The sequence below is a fragment of the Falco peregrinus genome, chromosome 4, assembly GCF_023634155.1.
Source record: "Falco peregrinus isolate bFalPer1 chromosome 4, bFalPer1.pri, whole genome shotgun sequence".
In the NCBI taxonomy this organism is placed as follows: Eukaryota; Metazoa; Chordata; class Aves; order Falconiformes; family Falconidae; genus Falco; species Falco peregrinus.
The window spans coordinates 1,647,888-1,666,892 of record NC_073724.1 but is presented as its reverse complement, the minus strand read 5'-3'; the positions used below and the strand labels follow the sequence as shown (position 1 = coordinate 1,666,892).

Sequence of the window (19,005 nt, the reverse complement as noted above, 5' to 3'; positions counted from 1 at the left end):
CATCCTTTCCTGATTAAAAACAGACAGGTAAAGCATCTTTGCTGTGTAGCATCATCACTGCCCCTACCACACATAATCAGTTGAACATGAAACTTGAAGCAACGGCAAATGGAGGAACGGTACAACTGCAGGCCAGCGCAGTGGCTGGTGCATGGGAAATGCTATGAAATGGCTTCATAGTGGCTTGCAGGTGACAACACTCAGCCTCCCGGGTGGAATCCCAAGTGCTCTTCAGCATTTGGAGCAATCAGGCAGCGAGTGCTCTTGGAACGCATTTCTGGGCACACAGAGGAGGTGGTGGTGATTGGGAACAGCAAGCATGGATTTGCCAAGGGTAAGATGGTGCTTGACCAACCTGATCAAATGACTGAATCAGTGACTGAGTGCCCAGCATGCATCATTCACCTCAGCTTCAGCAATGGTTTCCACAGCACTCTTCTACCCAACAGGAGGGTGAACAGCAAGGTGGTAAAAGTTTTGTTGGATGACTGAGTCCAGAGCAGTGGCTAACGTGTCACTGGCTACCTGGCTAACAGCAAGAAATGGAGTACTGCAGGGGTCTGCCTGGGACCTGTCCTGTTTAATGCCTTTATCAGCGGCCTGGAGGAGGTGACAGAGTGGACTCTGTCAAGTTTTCAGGTGACAGAAAATTGGGGTGAGCACTTGATATTCTTGAGGGCAGGGCTGCCATTCAGAGGGATCTCAGCAGACTGGAGGAATGGCCTGAAAGGAACTTCATGAAATTCAACAAGAACAACTGCAAGGTCCTGTACCTGGCTGGGAATAACCTCTGCGAATGATGAGGGCTGACTGGTTGGGGAGCAGCTCTGCTGGAAAGGGGGTTTTGGGGGCAGAAGGCTGCAGGGGGTCAGCAGCGGGCCCTGGCAGCAAGGCAGGTCAGCGGTGTCTGGGGCTGTGTGAACAGGAGCATGGCCGGGAGGTGGAGGGAAGCAGTCACCCACCACTACCCACCACTTACTGCACCGCATCTAGATACTATGTCCTTTTTTTGGTTGTGTGCCCCCCAGTAGAAGGAAGACCTCAATAAGCTGGGACATGTCTGGTGGAAGGCCACTAAGATAGTCAGGGGCTGCAGCACTTGCCCTGTGGAGAAAGCCTGAGGGATTTGCGTTCATTCAGCCTGCAGAGAACCCAATACCCTTAAAGAGTTTGCAGATCTGAAAAATGCTAAGAAAAGACAACGCGCCATCATGAGCACATGGCAATTCCTACTCTAAAGTGTTAAAGTAGCAACTGAAACAGGAGCATACTCAATGCATGCCCGAGTTTAACATCAACTAATTTAAGAGCCAAGGCACAAGCCACACCCACAGATTTGGCCTGACAGACCAGGAATTATTTTATTATTATGCAATTAATTTAAAAGCTCCCAGAGACAGGTTCTTACCTGAGCAGTGTACCAGTGCAGTCCTCTGCAAGCACTGACAAAAGGTCTTCCCATCCAGCTGAGTGGAGAATGTCAAAGTGTCACCGGAGCAAAAAGCCCGCTCCTGCTGCAGAAACGATCTGTACGAGAGCAATGCATGCCAGGGCTTTGGCTTTTACTCTGTCCCCTTGAGGTCTTGTTGCACGCTCAGTATCAAAGCAGACTTCCCTAGGGGCGACACCGTCCTTACCAGTTTGTACTGCAGAGCCGACGTTACGCGCTAACTGCTCTGGCACGTTCCAGGCTAAGGACAGGCACGCCGTTGCCCCACAGACACTACAAGGTCAGCCACTCCTGCCGCAGGACACGTTCACCAGCCTCGGGAGCCCGGTGACCGCCAGGAGGGAACAGAGCTGCGCCTCTGCCTTGCAGCCACCACCTCGACAGCTCATTGTGCAGGGGCTGCCACCTGCCCCTCTTGGGGCTCTGCCTTTGCTCGTGGAGCACACACAGATCTCCAGAGAGCGGGTCACTGCGTGATTTCCCACTAACCCCCACACTTCTGTTGGTGTATTTAAGCAGGGTACCCACCAGAGCAATCCGCGCAGAGCTCAGGTGCCGCAGAAAAAGCTACCCAGCAGCATCAACACGCAGCAGTGACACACACCAAGAGCAACAGCATCGCCAGGGCTGTGCTCTCGCTTTGCCAAGTCACACAGCACGCGCAGAGTGCGGCCGGGGCTGGACCTGGCTGCCTGGGAGCCATCAGGAAACAACGAGGCTAACTGGGAGCAGCCGGCTCAGCCACCCGTCACGGCTCCGGCCACGCTGCGGTGCTGCAATGGCACCGTGCAGCCTGCTGGCCCATGTTCGGGGGAGCCTGGCCAGCACTGCTCCATCACACAGCACTGACCCGCCTGCACAGCCCCAGCACCCAGCAGCAGGATTTGACCCTGCAGGTGAGGTCGGACTTGCAACACATGGTGAGTGCTCACCTCCTGAGCAGCCGCTGCCTCCAGCACCAACACCAGCCCGTGCAGAATACACACCTGGCAAACATGCATGCTTGTATGTACCAAATGAACCATCCAGTACAGACCCCATGCTGAACTTCTGCACTTACATTCATTTGCAATTAACCTTTGAATTAACAGGTTCATTACTTTTATTCACTACAGCCTGGAGAGGAAAAAATAAATCAGAAATATCAGCTATGTAGAGTAACCTGCGATCACACTGATCAATCCAGTTCACTAAGTCCCCTTTTTACCGTAAAAAAAACAACAAACCAAAACCAAAATACCAAAATAAAGTCTGTGTTCTAAAAAACAGTTAAAAAAAAAACCAAAACAACAAACACAAACTCTGTCTGTCCCTCAAAACAGCCGCTGAGCAGGCAGATGTTACCACCTGCTAAGAATAATGGAACTGACTGACTGAAGGCAGAGCTCAGCCTGAATCACGAGACTAAGGATTAAAGCGCTGAGCCGAGAGCAGTCACCTCCTGAACAGTACCTGTAACAGACGTCACTCACCCTCTCCATCTCGATGGGGAACATCGTGCACTGCTGGCAGGAACGCAGGGCCTCTCCCGAGGCATTCTGTGGCCCAGGGAAAGGGGCTGGCAAAGCGCAGAAGCAAGCCTTTCTTTCTTATTTTCTTTATGCAAAACAAGCAAGTTTGATAAAGGCACCTCAGAGACCTAGAGCCGAAGCATGAGCCAGTTCAGGGCGCAAACAGAGGATGCGACGCCTGCTCAGGCCGGGATACTGTGTGTCTGTAACCACCCAGCCAGCCCAAAGCACCGGAGGTTTCCCCTTTTAGCAGGGGATTGCAAGCGAACTCGCAAAAATACTTGAGCTCTTGCAGAACGGCATTTCTTAGTTACAAGGGCTGGCGTGCATCCTGCTTGGGCACAAAGCACCACTCACGCTGCACACAAAGCCCAGGAGCAGAGGCCGCAGAGGCAGCAGCCGCCTGCGCAGCCTGGCTGGCCGGCACCCAGCCACCACCAGCAGCATCAGTTTGCCTTCTTCACAATGTAACTCACCTGGACAACTTTTCCACCTTATATTTTCGATTTCACTGTCTCAGGGATGGGCTTCCTAATTGTACAAACATTCTTTGAAAGACTAGGGAAGAGTTAATTAACTAGTGAATAACAGAAAAGTTACCAAAACTTTTCAAAAGAGACATTATGGCAAAAGAGCCGTGATACAACCCTGAAACCACCAGCGCACCAAACACGCAGTCCAGCCACCAACGGCTCTGCAGAGCTACTCTCCACTGCCTCTTCCACCTCCACCTCACCCCCTTCTTCCCAAAAAGCATGGGAAAGGTCAAAGAGGTACTGAAATAAAACCCAGGAGTAACCTGAGGAAGGACCAATTTCCCACACTTGGAACGTGTCCTAGTTTTATCATGACACTCCTGACTATATCTCCTCCAGATGAAGAGATGCCGAGCTTAACAGGGCATGGCTGCTTCTTCTGGCATAGTTGTGGAGTCTACGAGATATCAGAGTAAGAAATACTTCCTGCCAAATGAAGTAGAAAGTGTGATTTACGCCCAGGTTCCCATGCCAAGGCCTGTCTCCCAGATATCAGCTGAATTCATCCCAAGCACTGGTGTACATAGCTCCCGTTATGTGCCATTTATTTCTTCCAAATATGGGAACCCAGGAAGCATTTTCACCGCTGTATAGATTTATTAAGTTCTATTGGATTTAGACCTAAGGTTAAACTCTCACCCAGTTTCGTTCTTGCCTGCCCCCTAATGCAGGTCACAGACCTGAGACCGTTCCACCGCACTGTGCTCACCTGCGGAGCCCTGACCCCCGTTCACAACCGGCATTTAGGCTCATGTAACGGGCACCCCTAAGGGAAACTATTTTACTTGCAGAGCCGCTATCGGTTTAGTAATTCAGTTTCACTTAACACCTGTGAGACCCCCACTACATACTCAGCCAGAGTTCCTTCGCCTAAAGTACCGAGCGTCTTAGTAATTCCCTGCTCCATTCAAAACTCGGAATCTCGAGTGCCAGCAGTCCCTGCCCACTGAATGTAATCCCTGTTTTCAGTCCGTTACCCCTTCCCTCTCACCTAACATCATGCCCCTCAAAAAGCAGGGTGTAGCCTTCCTGCGCATCCACCCAGCTTCTACCTAACCTGGTTCCAGAGGACCAAGGTCACACGTTATGGCTTCCACGTGCTCTTAAATGGCTGCATAATTCTTTCGAACAAAGCGGGATGGGGATGGTTTTTTACAAAAACAGTCAGCCTTCTCCCTGCTAGAAATATGTGGGCAGCCTGACTCAAGTTTTAACGTCCCCCAAAAGCCTTTCATAGAGAGCATTCCCATGTCAGATCTGCAGACGAAGCAGCCAGGGTTTAGATGTCATCTTCCACCTGTGACCGTCCATATTCCTTGACCAAGGAGGAACAGGTATTTCCCTATGGAATGAATGACGCAGACAAAGCCACCCAGTCCATAGCAAGCTCAGCAATGACTCCTACAGACAACTGTGGGAACTCTGTTCACTAACCTAGCTGGTACAGGATCACCCTTCAGTACCTAATAACTTTCACATGAGGAAAAGCTACACAAAGAACATCATCTTATCTGCCTCCTCACAAAAACAAACCGCTCCAGAAACTTCAACTAACATAAGGAAAACATTTTGCGTGTTACATTACTGGGTAACAGCTCCATTTTTGTAATAGGCTACCCAAGCCTTAAAAAGTTTGGTCAACCAAGTCTGTTTTAATTACTGTAAATTACTTTTCTCTATATAAGCAGCAAACTGTCTTTCCAGAAATACACAAAAACTGAAATAGGACAAGTATGATACCAGCAACTTTTGGTTTTCTTTTTTTAATTATTTGTTTCTGCAACACTATTCACTATTTCTTTTTCCTGTGGTCTTAAGCAAACTATGTGAGATTTGGGTTAGAAAGTGTGTGTCTCAGTCTAGCAGACAAAGGCACAACAGTCTCTAGCGGCTGGCAAGTTAAGCTGGGCACATTCATATTAGAAACTCTTTTAAAAAGTACTGAAGACAGTAACTGACTGTTGGAACAACTTACTGAAGATGGTAATGGCTTTCTCCATCACTGGAAACTTTCAGCTAAAGCTGCTGGTTATGAAGCAGTAATTACATTAATGGAATTTCTGTGGTTGCCTGTATGAGTAAGTTAAAATAGATTATCTGTATTTATCCCCAGACTGGGATATAAATCTCCAGAGTTTATCACCCTCCTGTAAAGGCCAGTAAAGCTATACTTATATTAATTTATCCTATATATTGAAAGCTTTCACCAAACCGGCTTAAAATAGAATGTCCAGTTTTCATCTTTGTAGAACAAGGTCGTGAAAACACATACAAAACTGTAACGATTTGACAAGGGGAGGAAAACAGTTCAGACAAAGCATCCGTTCTGAAATGTTTCAAATAATTTTATTAAACAATCATGTTTTACATGTCATCAGACCTAACCCCTGAAGTGCAAAAATGTTTCTGAGGTATTAAGACTGGAGGAAAACAGGCACAATATTGGTTGTTAGGGATACCACACTACAGCACAGTGGACTTTGCGAACAACAGGCCTTTATACAGCATTTGCAGGATCAGAGAAAACTGAGAACAAGTCTCTATTTGTCTTTAGGCTTGAGCGCCAAAAAGGCCTGATCGTTAGCCATTTGCATCACATCAATGAAAGCACAGACATGGTTAACACAGGATGATGATAAATATCAATGAGGTGTTATTTTTAACCAAGATGGACAGATGAAAACCAGTTCCTCCTGAGACATGATTTTTTTTTTCAAATTTGTCAAAAATACCATGACAAAACAGAAGCGATCCTTATCTTAGTAGGCATTTATGAACTTATGTTTCTGAATGTGTCAGGTTTTGTGTAAGAATGGCATACTCGGAAAGGTCCTCACCTTCAGCATCTTCAGCTTTAAGACCCCGCTGGGAAGCTGGAGACACGAGCTGTACTGTCGGCACACCCACGGGCATAATGTCATACAGGCTGATCACAAGCACAACTGAGATTCTCCTAATTTTCTAGGATTGTTACCAGTATCACTGCTGCTTACCTACACATCATCTAGCAAATCTACAAATACAGAATAGCTGGCATAGAAGCTGGATACAGCTGGAGCGTTGCCGTAATATTTTTTAATGGAATCATATTTCACGGACCAGAAAGGCAACCCCAAAGAAAAAGTGCAAGTAAATCATCACTTTCAGTTGAAAACTGGGTTTCGAATGCCACTCAAGACCGAACTGCTGGGCCACTTTCTGCGCAGAAGAGTTAGGGAACATACAAAAAAGAAAATGCTTGTGATTCCTAGGACAACAATGCCCGAAATCAGTGCACCGGTGACTGAGTTCAGCTGGAAAGGAGGTCCATTTGGATGAGCTGCAAAGAGAACAAAAATGTGCAGGTAAGATCTGGTTACAGGCTCTCAGCAGTGCCAGCCACTGCTGTCTTTCCATTACAACACCCTAGATACAAAACAATTACAATGAATGGACTGAAACTGTACTTCAGAACGAGCACCTGTCCACGTGGATAAAGCTTATCTAAGTGCAGTTTGAAAACAGTTATTAGTTCTTTCAATATCCATCAGCTAGGGGATAAAGACAGTAAGGATACTTCTAAGGCGTAATCCCTCATGTGCTAGTGACAACCTTGACCTGTGTTATTTAAGGCAAGACTATCCTTATCCAAAAACTGTTAGAGCAGAAGTATAAAGATTTGTGGCCTAATCAAGTTAATGAAAGGATTTCTTCCCTGATATCATTATCCACATCTCAGTTCAAAGGGTATATAAATCCTTAGCAGACATATCTGGCACCAGGTATCTGAGCTACTCTAAGCTCATCCGTACACCTTCACAGAAGGCTTCTTAAAGCGTTTATCAATTCTCAGGTAGAAAAGGTAACATATTTACTATTTAGTGTAGCTCAACAGGCTGTCTGTGGACCAGTTCCTCGATACTGGAACACACACAACCAGCCCATACCATCTTTCCCAGCAAGAGGGGAAAAAAAACCCACAACGAAACCCCACACATTTGAGTGGTAGGTGCGACCCAAAGCACCAATGTGCGTTTTCCCAAAAGCCACATTTGCCACTACCAGAGCTGGAGGGTGAGGTGGAACGACACCACAGCTCCTGTGTGGGAAACCAGACTGCTGCTCCCAGAAGCAGCCACCTGCCCTCAACATCATCAACCCCCCCGCTCCTCACCAAAGCTGGGGGGGATAAAAAAACCAGCTCTGTTGATGAGGTTGCCCTCCCTTTCCCAACTCTGTGCTGCCTTCTGACCTTGCTTGTCTGCTCCCCACTACAGCAGTGATCCCACCTTGCTCTTCCTCTACACTCTCCACTGGGACAGCAACAGGCACAGGAAAGGCACCGCCACTCCTTACTACCGGCAGAGCGACCGGCTGACACCAGCCCTGCGAGTGCCCGGAGCAAAGCACCCCACAGCTCAGAGGCTTGCTGTCCCCCACAGCCCGTCTCCTCCGCTGCCCTAGCAGACCACCAGCTCCAGCCAAGCTTCTCCGTAGGCTCCCTGCGCGGTTAAACGCCAGGAGAGCAGGAACTGAAGCACAGCTCTGCTGACTTTTGTAGCACAGCTCTGCTGACTTTGAGCTATGAACTGAAATAGATTGGAGCATAACAAGCATTTTGCTGCTCTATTCCTGCATGGTGTGAACAAATTTTACCATTTAGGTCTGATTTTGCATCTGGCAGTTGCAATGTTCCTTCACCCTCACATGTCCCAGCAGCAGATTTTCATGTCAATTCCATCACAGGAATGAGAACTTGCTATGTTGGTGGGGCTGAGTACACAAATTAAACTGAGCATTCCAGATTTACCAATTGCTTTCTTTACACCATGTCAGCATTAACTCATTCAAATGACAAAAAAAAAAAACAAAAAACAAAAAACAAAAAACAGCCAAAAAGGAAAAACATTCCAGCTTAGTGCACAGACCTCAATCAAAATGGTTCATGTCCTCAGTTATGTTTCACTCATAAACCCTCTTTTATGTTTCTTGGAATTCTGATTAACTTACCAAGTTGTGAATTGTTGGTTGGCGTCTCATCTGTAGAAAATAAAAATGGGATGCATTACATTTTACAAATACCTCTGCCCATCTCCTCCCCTCCTTACAACGCAAAAGCCAACAGTCCTAGCTTTATTTTCAAAACACATCAGCTACACTTGCAACACTGACTAGCAGCTTTTAGCATCTCTAATAGGATAAGGACAACAACATTAATTACATGATGCTACTTCATTTTTTAATGTGAGCACACAAATATGAAGTTACTCAGTACTCTGGGGAGAGGAAAAAAAACAAACAAACAACCACCAAACAACTTAATGCAGGAACCTTTTACCTGAAAAGGTGGCCAAGTTCTATTCTGTCCCTCAATAAAAATACAACTATAAGCCCAATATTATACACAAGTCCCTTCACTGTTAATCATAGTATAAAAAGATCTGTGTAGGAAAAAGATTAACCTGAGTTTTTCAAGGCAAAATACATCAGTGACCATAAATGATTACAAAAATGCCTTTTCCCCACGCTCATTTTTCTCTTGACAGTTCCACAGTGGCATTATATTCAGGGAAACATTTGTATTTTGTCTTCAGTTTTTACTTACTTACCATTGTCCATCTCAGAATTACATTTCTTGTCACTATTTTTGCTTTTTTGTGCAACTTGTAAGCACAGCTCATGTATACATTTGTTTTGAGCAGCCGTCTTCTAAGTTTAAGTGAAACATCCATCAAAAGCTACACAATTTCACCCTCACAAGTAGGTACCTGCTTTGTTTCTATATACAGATACTAAAACATTTTTGTCTGTGTATGTCTACTGTATTGACTTATTTTAGATTAACAAGCAAAAATAAAGTTTCCCTGAAAAGAACAAAATGTTAGAAATAAGAGTTCAGAATTATACAGGAGAAGGACCATTGCTCATTTGCAGTAGCACTATTCAGTATCTTTATATACTGGTACATTATGTCAAGGTAACGGCATAAACAGCCCTAGTGCCCAGTTGTTCCCGTATTGGAGTAACAGGGAGACCTGGCCACCTCGAGGTGCCTCTGCAGACACTGATGTGCACAAGAGTGGCCCAGGACACAAGCAGCACCAGCCCAAATGAGGGGAGTGGGGGTGGCACATCCATGTGACCACAGAACTCGCACTGGCGTATGCACCACGGCGAGTCAGGAGCAGCAGGTTGGATGGGCTCTGCGCAAATGATCCAGCTGCATTGAGCGGGACCAGAGTTGGTCTCGAAAATAATGTAAGTACCTCCGCGCAGCACCGCAGCAAGGTAAGCCAGCGCTGCACGACGGCACTCCTCAGCCAAAACCAGACAGCTCTGTTCAAGTTCTGTCATGACCTTCCCCTCTTATTCTTTCCTCGACTGTAGTATTCATGAACCTCACATTCTCAGTGCACTTATTTTCACGATGGGTAGGGACAGCGGGAGGGAATGCTGGTCCTCTGTTTCTGCTCCAGGAGAAACAGGGAAGTGCGAGGCAGATCAAGGGACCCACCCAGTGCCACGCAGGAAATTCATGGCAGAGTTCAGAACCAAATCCCATTTTTTCCTGAGTACTTCCCATCAAACCATCCTTCTGTCAGCAGGAGTGGGATGCTCCAGAAGCATACTATGGCGATGCAGAAATATCTAATAATGTAATCTTATCTAACATCTAAAAAGCTACATAGCTCAAGTAGAAGACACCTAAAGAAATATTTTCCTTTCCAGCCTTATTCATGTTTTCATTTTAAAAACCTCAACAATCATAATGAAATTATAAAACTGTTTATCATTTCATCAGGGTCATTTAATACCCATGGACAGATCTTTGCTTGCTTGAAATTATGCAGTATTTAAATGTAATTGATGCATATCTTTTTTTTTTTAATTGTAAAAAAAGCATTCACAGCATTTGAACCATAAGCTATATTACCTAAAAACTTGGTTTATGACCAACACCTATATCTAGATCCCATTCCTTGCCTAAGGCAGCATTTCTCCAGCATACATGTTTGTCTGAGCAAAGCTGTCATTCCTTTCCCATGAAGTACTCATGCATGCAGCTTTAAAGTGAGTTCTTTTCACTTTTTCTTGACTAATCAGATAGCAGTGACTCAGTTGGGACTACACATAATGCACAATAAAATACTCATTTTCATTACAGAAACGTTGCTTATAACAGGGGCTATTTGTTCTAAAAATGGTCTCTTGCTAGATGGTTCCCTATTCTGGAGGGTCAGTTGTTGCCTTTGGATATGTGGGCACAACTGCTTTGCATGTAAAGAAGGATTTGATTAAGTGTTTTGATTATTTTTCCTAGACAGGGTTCAGTCCTGCTCTCAGCTTCCTAACTCTAATGACTGCTGAAATCAGTTGCTTAACTGCAACTACTTATAAATATCAGTAAATAGAATTTTCTAAAATTTTTCAAATATTATATTTGCAGTCACACAAATTCTTTTCCGAGACTGCAGGTTGCATTTAGAGCTGCCTTCCCGCCCCCCCTCCCCCTTTTTTTTTTTTACTTTGGCAATAAAAATGGAAATTATGGCATTTCACCCTGGATTTAAAAATTTAAAATAGTCGATTTTGGTCCACTGTTTAGAATTTACAATGTGTTTGTCCTATTTCTTTCTTATAGCTGAAGGCTAAGCATAGCATGTATTAATTTTATGCAACACTTAAACAAAAACCAAGAGGTGAAGCTGGAAGGAATGGCGACTAGAAAGTGACAGTGAATATTCATTAGCTGCCTAAATTAGATGGCAACACTGAACACAGTACCTTAAATTCCATTATTTTCAGTGAAATCTGACAAAAAGAAAGAAGTCAGCCCACTGAATTTGGGCTTCTATAATACCCTTATATGCATAACAGTATCCCACAGTGATTCTACTGGGGTAGGGAGGAAGCATGAGTGCTGAACTGAAACGTTAGCTCAAAATTTCTACCAAACACTCCAAGAGCAGGGAAAAAAATACCCAACAAACTCATGGAGAATCCACCCGTTCTCAAAGTCACTGCAAAATTAAACTGCAAAACATTTCCCCAGGTTTCTGAAATTCCTGCAGCCCATAGAAAAAGTTTGCTCATTCCTACCACTCCTGGTAATGATGGGGCCAGCAGAGATTACAGCATTGCCAGAGGTGCTCTGAGGGCTCCAAGTTGTCCTCCCACCAGCGTCTCTTCTTTCTCTGTTACTGCAAATCTGAGTGGTTAATCAAAACAATCACCGTTTCAGAGTGGAATGGAATTGTTGCCCTTCCTGTGCTTCCTGCTTTAATGTAAACTCTTTTATAAGCAATACTACAACTTTGATTTTATTTCTTAGTATGTATTAAATTACTTTGCAATAAAAGCACCTGCGATATTCACTAGAAGCGTATCTTATAAATGCCTGGTTTCTCATTGTATTTTGCCTCACTTCGTTTACAGAACTACATTGCTGTTGTGTACAAGATCCATCTTATAGCATATTAAATTTTCAGTAGTTAATTTCCCAAAGCTTTGTTTACAGACATTTTTCCCCAACAAATGTGCTTCACTCGACTAGGGATAGAAAACAGGCTACAATCCCTATTCTAGGAAGCTTCTTGAGTTAAAAGTTTGCACGTTTTCCATGGAGTTCTAAACAGCAATGACCCACGTTAAAAGAGCCCTCAACACTCTGTCACCTGGAATCCACCTTTAACATCTCTAATTTATAATCCACCTTAATCTTGGGCACTCAAGTATCCTTTGACCAAGAGCATTTCCTTAATTTCAACTTCTTGTGAAAGGACTTTGAAAACCTCAGAACTTAAATTCAATAGAAACAATTAATTCAGTGTGACATAAAAGCATAAAATAATGCACAAAATGTCAGACATATACTGAACTGATAGCATTTTAAAATTCTAAATGCAAAGTCTTTCAGTAGGGGACAATACTGCATTCTGAAGACATCACAGGATGTTCTCTGTTTATACATTTATTTAAATAAGTTTCAAAAATATATTTGTTGAACCTGACATTCCTCAAATTGGATATTTTTTGAATTGACACAACTTCATGAACTTCAACAAAACAGCAGTTTCCAGACTGTAAGGGAGGTGGTAATAAACTATAGGGGATGTAGTAGTTTGGGGTTTTTTCCTCTATTATCAGAAACTCTTTCAAATTTTCTGTGTCAGTAGAACGGCACTTACTATAGCTTTAAGTTTTCCCATAAATTCTATTCTAAGATACTTCCATTCATCAACTGTGACTGTGGATACCTTTTTTCTTAGATGCTATAGTAAGAATATGAGCTCTGGAGCCATCTCAGAAGCTGTAACTTTTAAAAAAGAATTAAAGGGCTAAAAGGCAAAGAGGTCATTTCTCACATGTTCAACCACCTGTGTTTTGCAGGTCTGGTATTATTCTAACTCTGGATGACAACGTTCATTGCCCTGTTCTTCATCAGTTGTTTTACATTCCTTCAGACACAAAAAACATTCTTACTTCAGACTCTACTAGTCATCTTAATTCTGCGCCTTCCAAACTTCCATAGAATTTGCATGCAGAATAACTCCAGTGTACCTATTTTGTATCCAGATAATTAACAGCAGCTTCCATCCACTGAAACTTACTGGCACAAGAAAGGGACAGTCATCTGCTCTGCACAGCTTTGTCACGCAGTGAAGGAAGACCGTAGACATCTTCTGGTTCTTATGCTTCACAAAGCGAAACACCTCAAAGGAAAACCGGCCCATTTGGCTCTTGCCATTTTCAATTATAGTTGTCTGCGGGTCCTTGTCACAGCTAGTTTTTGTAGAGAAGATTAAAACTAGGATGAGCAGCTGTATTAGCATTGTGAGGCTCTTAGCTGAGAATAAGAGAACTTAGGTAGTAAGTTCAGTGCTCTAGCTCCTTGGAAAAGAGCGCAGTGCCCTAATGTGCAACACAGGCAGCCACAACCTGCCTGTTGGGCTGCACAGTCCTTTGCCAAAATGCATTCCTACAAAACCATCATGTTCTGTTTTGCAGCATCACAGCTATAACCAAGGTACCATTTTATTCCAGTGCCCAAAGAAACTTGAGACCTGAAGCAAAAAGTAATCAAGTATGCTAACCGGCACAGACAGGTAACTCCAAATGAAGACAGTGTCTCTCCAGCAACCATCACTGCTGAGATTTAATCTGAGATACTGCCAAGATGTTTTTCAAAGTTCCAATTCAAATAAATGTTTTTACTGGGAGTAGAAGCAGGAGCATCTATTTATCTATAATTATTTGCTTAACTGCTTTCCTGAACTGGAGTCTATGATGTTTTATATCACTGTCATTCACTACAAGGGTACCTTTGGCAAAATAAAGGCCAGCTTAGCCATTCAGTTTGGGTGTTTATGGTATCTCTAGTAGAGCCATTTTGGATATATGCTTCTTTGCCTTCATAATTCTTACAGCTTTGCACTTGCTTCTATGTTTATGTTCACAGACAAGAAAAGTCCTGCATGTTATCTGCAAGCCCAGCCCCTGGTCCTCCCTGCTAATATTGCTTAGACTTTCCAGGCAGTTTAGAACACCACTATCGGAGAGATTTATAACTGTTTTTTAAAGGGAGGACTCACAAAACAGTGGGTTTGCACAGGACCTACCTGAAAAAAAGATCATATCGAAGATCATCGCTAGGATTACCAGATGGCGTGGTGTAACAGTAGTCCATCAAAACATTCCACCTGCACAGGGAGCAAAATGATAGATGAGGGAAACTGGCAACATTAAGAGTAGGGGTGGAGAGAGTGAGATAAGATTAAAATATAGTACAGGCAAGCATGCAAACTGATAAGGCAGGCTGCTACATTGAAACCCAGTAACTATATTTAACAGGTCACGTACAAGTCATCCTGCATTCTCAATATATCACCTGTTTCTTCCCACTACTTACAAAGCTAAACAGCACAGCATAGCAGCAGAATTGTATAAATCAAAGAATTTTGGTTTGTGCAAGTCAATCACCACACCAACACACACTGTATACCTCCTCTCAGAAGTCACGGCCACATAGGACTAGAAATCTAAGCCATCCCACTTTTAAAAGCCCTGGAGATTCTCACTTGACCTTTCTTAAATAACAGCAATACAGGATTTAACGTGTAATTCAGGAAAACTTTCATACAAAAGGCTAGGAGGAACAACAGTTTCTTCTAAATCAGAAAAATTTGCAATACCAAGAGTTGAATAGCAAGCGAGACAAGAAATAACATCCTTTACGGTACCTGCCATCAAGGTTGGTTGCTCTTACAGCTGCATATATTTTGGTTTTCAAAGGTAAACCTGTACTTGGAATAAGGAGCTGCTGGCTGTAGGTTGAATCCTGAAAAATAAACATTGCCTCAGTGTACCAGAAACCCCACTGTAACCACCCATCTGTCTCCAGACTGAACTCCCACCTACATTTTCTAACCTTTCTATGTAGGACAGACATTTACTTTGTCCTCTGTAAGGGAAGAAGCAAAAAGCAGTGCCGGAGCATTTGCCTACAAGCTCGTCTAGAAAGATTGACAGTAGTTGACTGGCCGTATCGGCCTTATCCCATGCAACTATTTTGGGGAATCTATTTATGATTTTATGAAGTGGTTGGGTTGGTGATGAAAGAAAAGGCATCATTCACTAACATCTCAGTAAGTCTCCCAGCACCTACTGTAGCAGCTACTGTGGTTTTCGAAAGGAGGAGCTGAACTGGGCTTTCCCAGGAAAGCTTGGTATTTGATTCAGTGGAGACAGCAATGTCACCAGGTTTTATATATCTTAAGATGTAGTCTGGGAGAACAGACACATTCTGTTATGCAAAATGTAGTTTCTGTGGAAGCTGGCTTGTTGAAGACTATGAGTAGCAAACATTTTCATTTAAATTTAGGGTTTTTTTAAAAAAGCTGTTTTAAGCAAGCTGTACGTAACATAAAAGTTGGGAATTCTCCATATACTGCTGCATAGATATAGATGTTTTAATGGTTTCTTCTTCAAAGGCTGAACCACTAGCGTCACTTTAGCAACAAAACCACGAAACAGATCTGAGTAGCCGATGTTAATTCAGCATATCAAAGTGCACTTACTGGTAAGGCCACCTACATCTAATAGGTTGCTAACCCAGAAAGCACAGGGATTAGCATGTTGAGACCTCTTGTGAGAGATCAAAATGCTCAATACATAAGAAAAATTCTGTTAAACAGAACTTTGACCAGGTTCAGTGTGGCAGGGAAGACCAAGAGCAGCAGCTGACAGCAACAAGAAGGATTAAGCACAAAAACTGAGTACTTCTTCAAAGAGAACAATGCCAAAATTGACAGCATGCCCACCGTTGGGTCTGCAGCGCCGGAGGCCCCGGGAGGCACCACGCGTACACGCAGCAGCTTGGCGGCACACACAGCAACTCCTCCAGGATCCATTCAAGTAACATCAGGTAAGTTTGCCTGCTTTAAAATTAATTCTACATTTCTTCAATATGTAGCTCTGTCACATCTTGCAACTGATTACAAAGTCTACAGCAAGTCCCTCACTATTACATGCCATAATTGAACTTTTTTTCTTAAAGAGCAGTTTTTATTAATTTAGGCAGACATTTACAGGAAGGCCTAAAAGCACATAGCCACTTGGGCTCTGTGAAAGCCCGTTAAACATTTTGCTATTAAACTCTGAGTAGATCGTAGTCACTGCTCTCATCTTTCCTAATGATTACATGTGCTAACGCCACAAAGTAAATGTTTACATCGCCCGGTGAAGGAAGATGGAGGCGAGCTGCAAAGACGATGAGTCAGTGTTAGGAAATGCTACAGCTGAAGTTTGAAAGTATGGCTGCTCGGTCAGGAGTCATGTCTGTGCACAATCCCCCAGCAGCACTGAGGGTGGACAGGAGCCTCGAGGCCGCTCCCAGCGCCAGGACTTTCCAAGGGGACCCAGTGAGCCCACAGAGCCCAAGCCCACCAGCCCACGGGTGCCCCAGAGGTGCTCCCAACCACAGCCTGAGCCCACCAGCCCACGGGTGCCCCAGAGGTGCTCCCAACCACAGCCTGAGCCCACCAGCCCACGGGTGCCCCAGAGGTGCTCCCAGCCAGAGCGCAGCCGCGCACCAGCCGGCTCCCTACCCCCAGCCCCAGGGCGTGACAGAAGGACATATCCACCCCTCAGCCTGCCAGCCTGAGTGGCATCACTCATGCCAGTGCTGCTCCCTGGAGTAATGCAGCTGGAATCAAAGGATGAGACCTTCCCGTTCATGGTCAGCTTGGAAACTCACGGGGGGAGGGAGGATGAAAGCCCACCTTGGCATGTGGTATTTGAGAAAAGTGTGCTGAGTGCAAGCATCAACAGCATTTGTACCTGACCGTTTGCAGAACTGAGCCCTGAAAGGCAGCAAACGTGGTGGTCAGCGCTTGTCCTGAGACTTCTGGCTACACCTTCACCCTGCCCCTTTTTGGTCACAGGTTTATTTAAAAATGAGAGAAGTATAATCTTCATTTTAACAGATTATAGTTTGTTATTTAGAGCTCTGCTCTGTCAAACAAACATGATTTTTCTTTTTTTTTAGGCATGCTGTTGGAAAATGTCCTGTTACAATATTTATAGCTCATTATGTTCAAAGCATAAAGCACTGACTTTTAAATCAGTTGCATGCATTATAACTCAGCATCATGATGGCATGAATAATAATGCAAAAAATCAGATTCATAATTTACCAAAATGATGCTTGATAGATTGAAAAATTGATATTTAAATCAGGTATTTAAAATGTATGAATAAAAATTTTAATCAACACGGAAGTATCATTTCAGGGATTAATGTTAAGTAGAGGTCCGTGCATTTTTAATGTTTTGCTGTCACCATCCATATTTACGTAGTAAAAGCTTTTACAACAATGCACATTCAAGTTAAATTATCTAAAACATATGGAAGTGTTAGCTGAAAGCTGCTAAAATTATTAACCCTTAAAATCTTGAAAGTCCACACAAGGAGGCATCAAGTGCAGTGGGCTATAGATTTGTAACAAATCCCACATCCCTCACTACAATTAACAGATGATCAAAGCACTCTGATGAGGCTTGAACATAAAAATACCCCTGCAAAAGCACTGCAGTTTATTGCTAAGGGAATAGGTCTGAAATATTTTATATCTGGAATACTCTATAGAGTACTCTCTGTATCAGCACAATGTACCTATACACATATACACACACATGCACATAAACATAGTCAGTGATAACACAGCGTGTACTCCTGAGTATGATTGTTATTACACCTGATTAGTGACGTGGCACTACAACCTGACGGCCAGAGCTGTGCCTTGAGGAACAGCATACATACAGGACAAAGATTGTGTGTCCTCAAAGACCAGCCACACACATACGAGACAACAGGTGGATGTAAACAAGGACAAGGGAACTCGGGGATGGAAGGTGCCCAGATGGACGGCCTGGCTCACGGGAGGAGTGGGAAAGGAACAGCAAATAATGAAAACGAGTCTACACTTTGCTCTGCTAATCCAGCTTGTACCCGCATAGTGCAGAGATCAGTTTAGTCCAGGTCATACTACTGTTTTATACTCACATTGTAAAGCAACAAATTCAAAGTGCTGATAAATGTACCATTGTTCTCTCTTACAGAAATAGCAGCTGATGACCTACAACAGAACCAGAAATCAAAAACCATCATGAAGAAAGATATCTTATTTTTGTGTTTACATACTTCAGGTTTTTATCATTAAAAACTCAATGAGGCATGTCAGAAGGAGTTAATTTATGCATTTGGGTTATAAACTTCAGAAATTGGAATTTATAGTAGAAACACTGACAGAACCTCAACTATGCAGAAAGTAATGGATATTGTTGAAAACATCAATCAGAAAAATAATTAGCAGAGAGGCGAAGTGACAAAAAGGGAACTACTTTTCATGATGTACAAGGTTTACTCGTGGAAATAATTTTCTCTTGCACTCTATACTCAGAGAATCACAGAATGGTTTGGGTTTGAAGGGATCTTAAAGATCATCTTGTTCCAACGCCCCTCCCATGGGCAGGGACCCCTTCCAGTAGCCCAGACTGGCAGTGGTGTTGATACAGCAGTGTGCTGTTAGCAGTTCTTGGTGAGCCCATTACATACCACGCCACACTGGAGCACTGCAGTGGACTGAACTGTGCAGCCTTCTTGGCACAGAAGCACCAGTATCTAACCCAAGCAGTGTTTATCTTGTCAAATTAGAAACTGAATAGCTGCCAGCGAGGACAGCAAAGGCAAATGAAGAATTTCTTTTTTCTTTTTTTTTTTTCTGCTATCATTTTGTCATCAGAACACCTGAATTTTAAGGGAAGCTTTTTTTACATTATCTAGGGCTCTCTTCATAAACTATGTTATCTCATACAATGATGCTGCAGAATTTTCTTTTCCTTTGCATCCCTTCTTCTTTCAGTGCTTTTTCCATCTCCCCATACTTTCTTGCACAGCTGAAAATTACTGTTGACAGTACTGCTAGGATATGCATATATTTAGGTGTGCATGCATATACACACATACATAA

At 43.6% G+C, this 19,005-nt stretch overlaps 1 protein-coding gene across 1 annotated transcript in view; it reads right to left on the bottom strand.

Moving 5' to 3' along the window:
- Window positions 1-5,846: 5,846 nt before the first annotated feature.
- Window positions 5,847-19,005, bottom strand: part of ZPLD1 (zona pellucida like domain containing 1) — a 32,349-nt gene continuing 19,190 nt past the window's right edge. The window contains exons 6-12 of the mRNA XM_005237467.4: window positions 18,039-18,111; window positions 14,717-14,814; window positions 14,096-14,176; window positions 13,088-13,259; window positions 11,577-11,685; window positions 8,487-8,516; window positions 5,847-6,816 (exon numbers count right to left, since the gene is read on the bottom strand). Of these exons, the coding sequence (XP_005237524.1) occupies window positions 6,641-6,816; window positions 8,487-8,516; window positions 11,577-11,685; window positions 13,088-13,259; window positions 14,096-14,176; window positions 14,717-14,814; window positions 18,039-18,111 (739 nt within the window). The 3' untranslated portion in view covers window positions 5,847-6,640. The remainder of the gene's footprint in view (window positions 6,817-8,486; window positions 8,517-11,576; window positions 11,686-13,087; window positions 13,260-14,095; window positions 14,177-14,716; window positions 14,815-18,038; window positions 18,112-19,005) is intronic.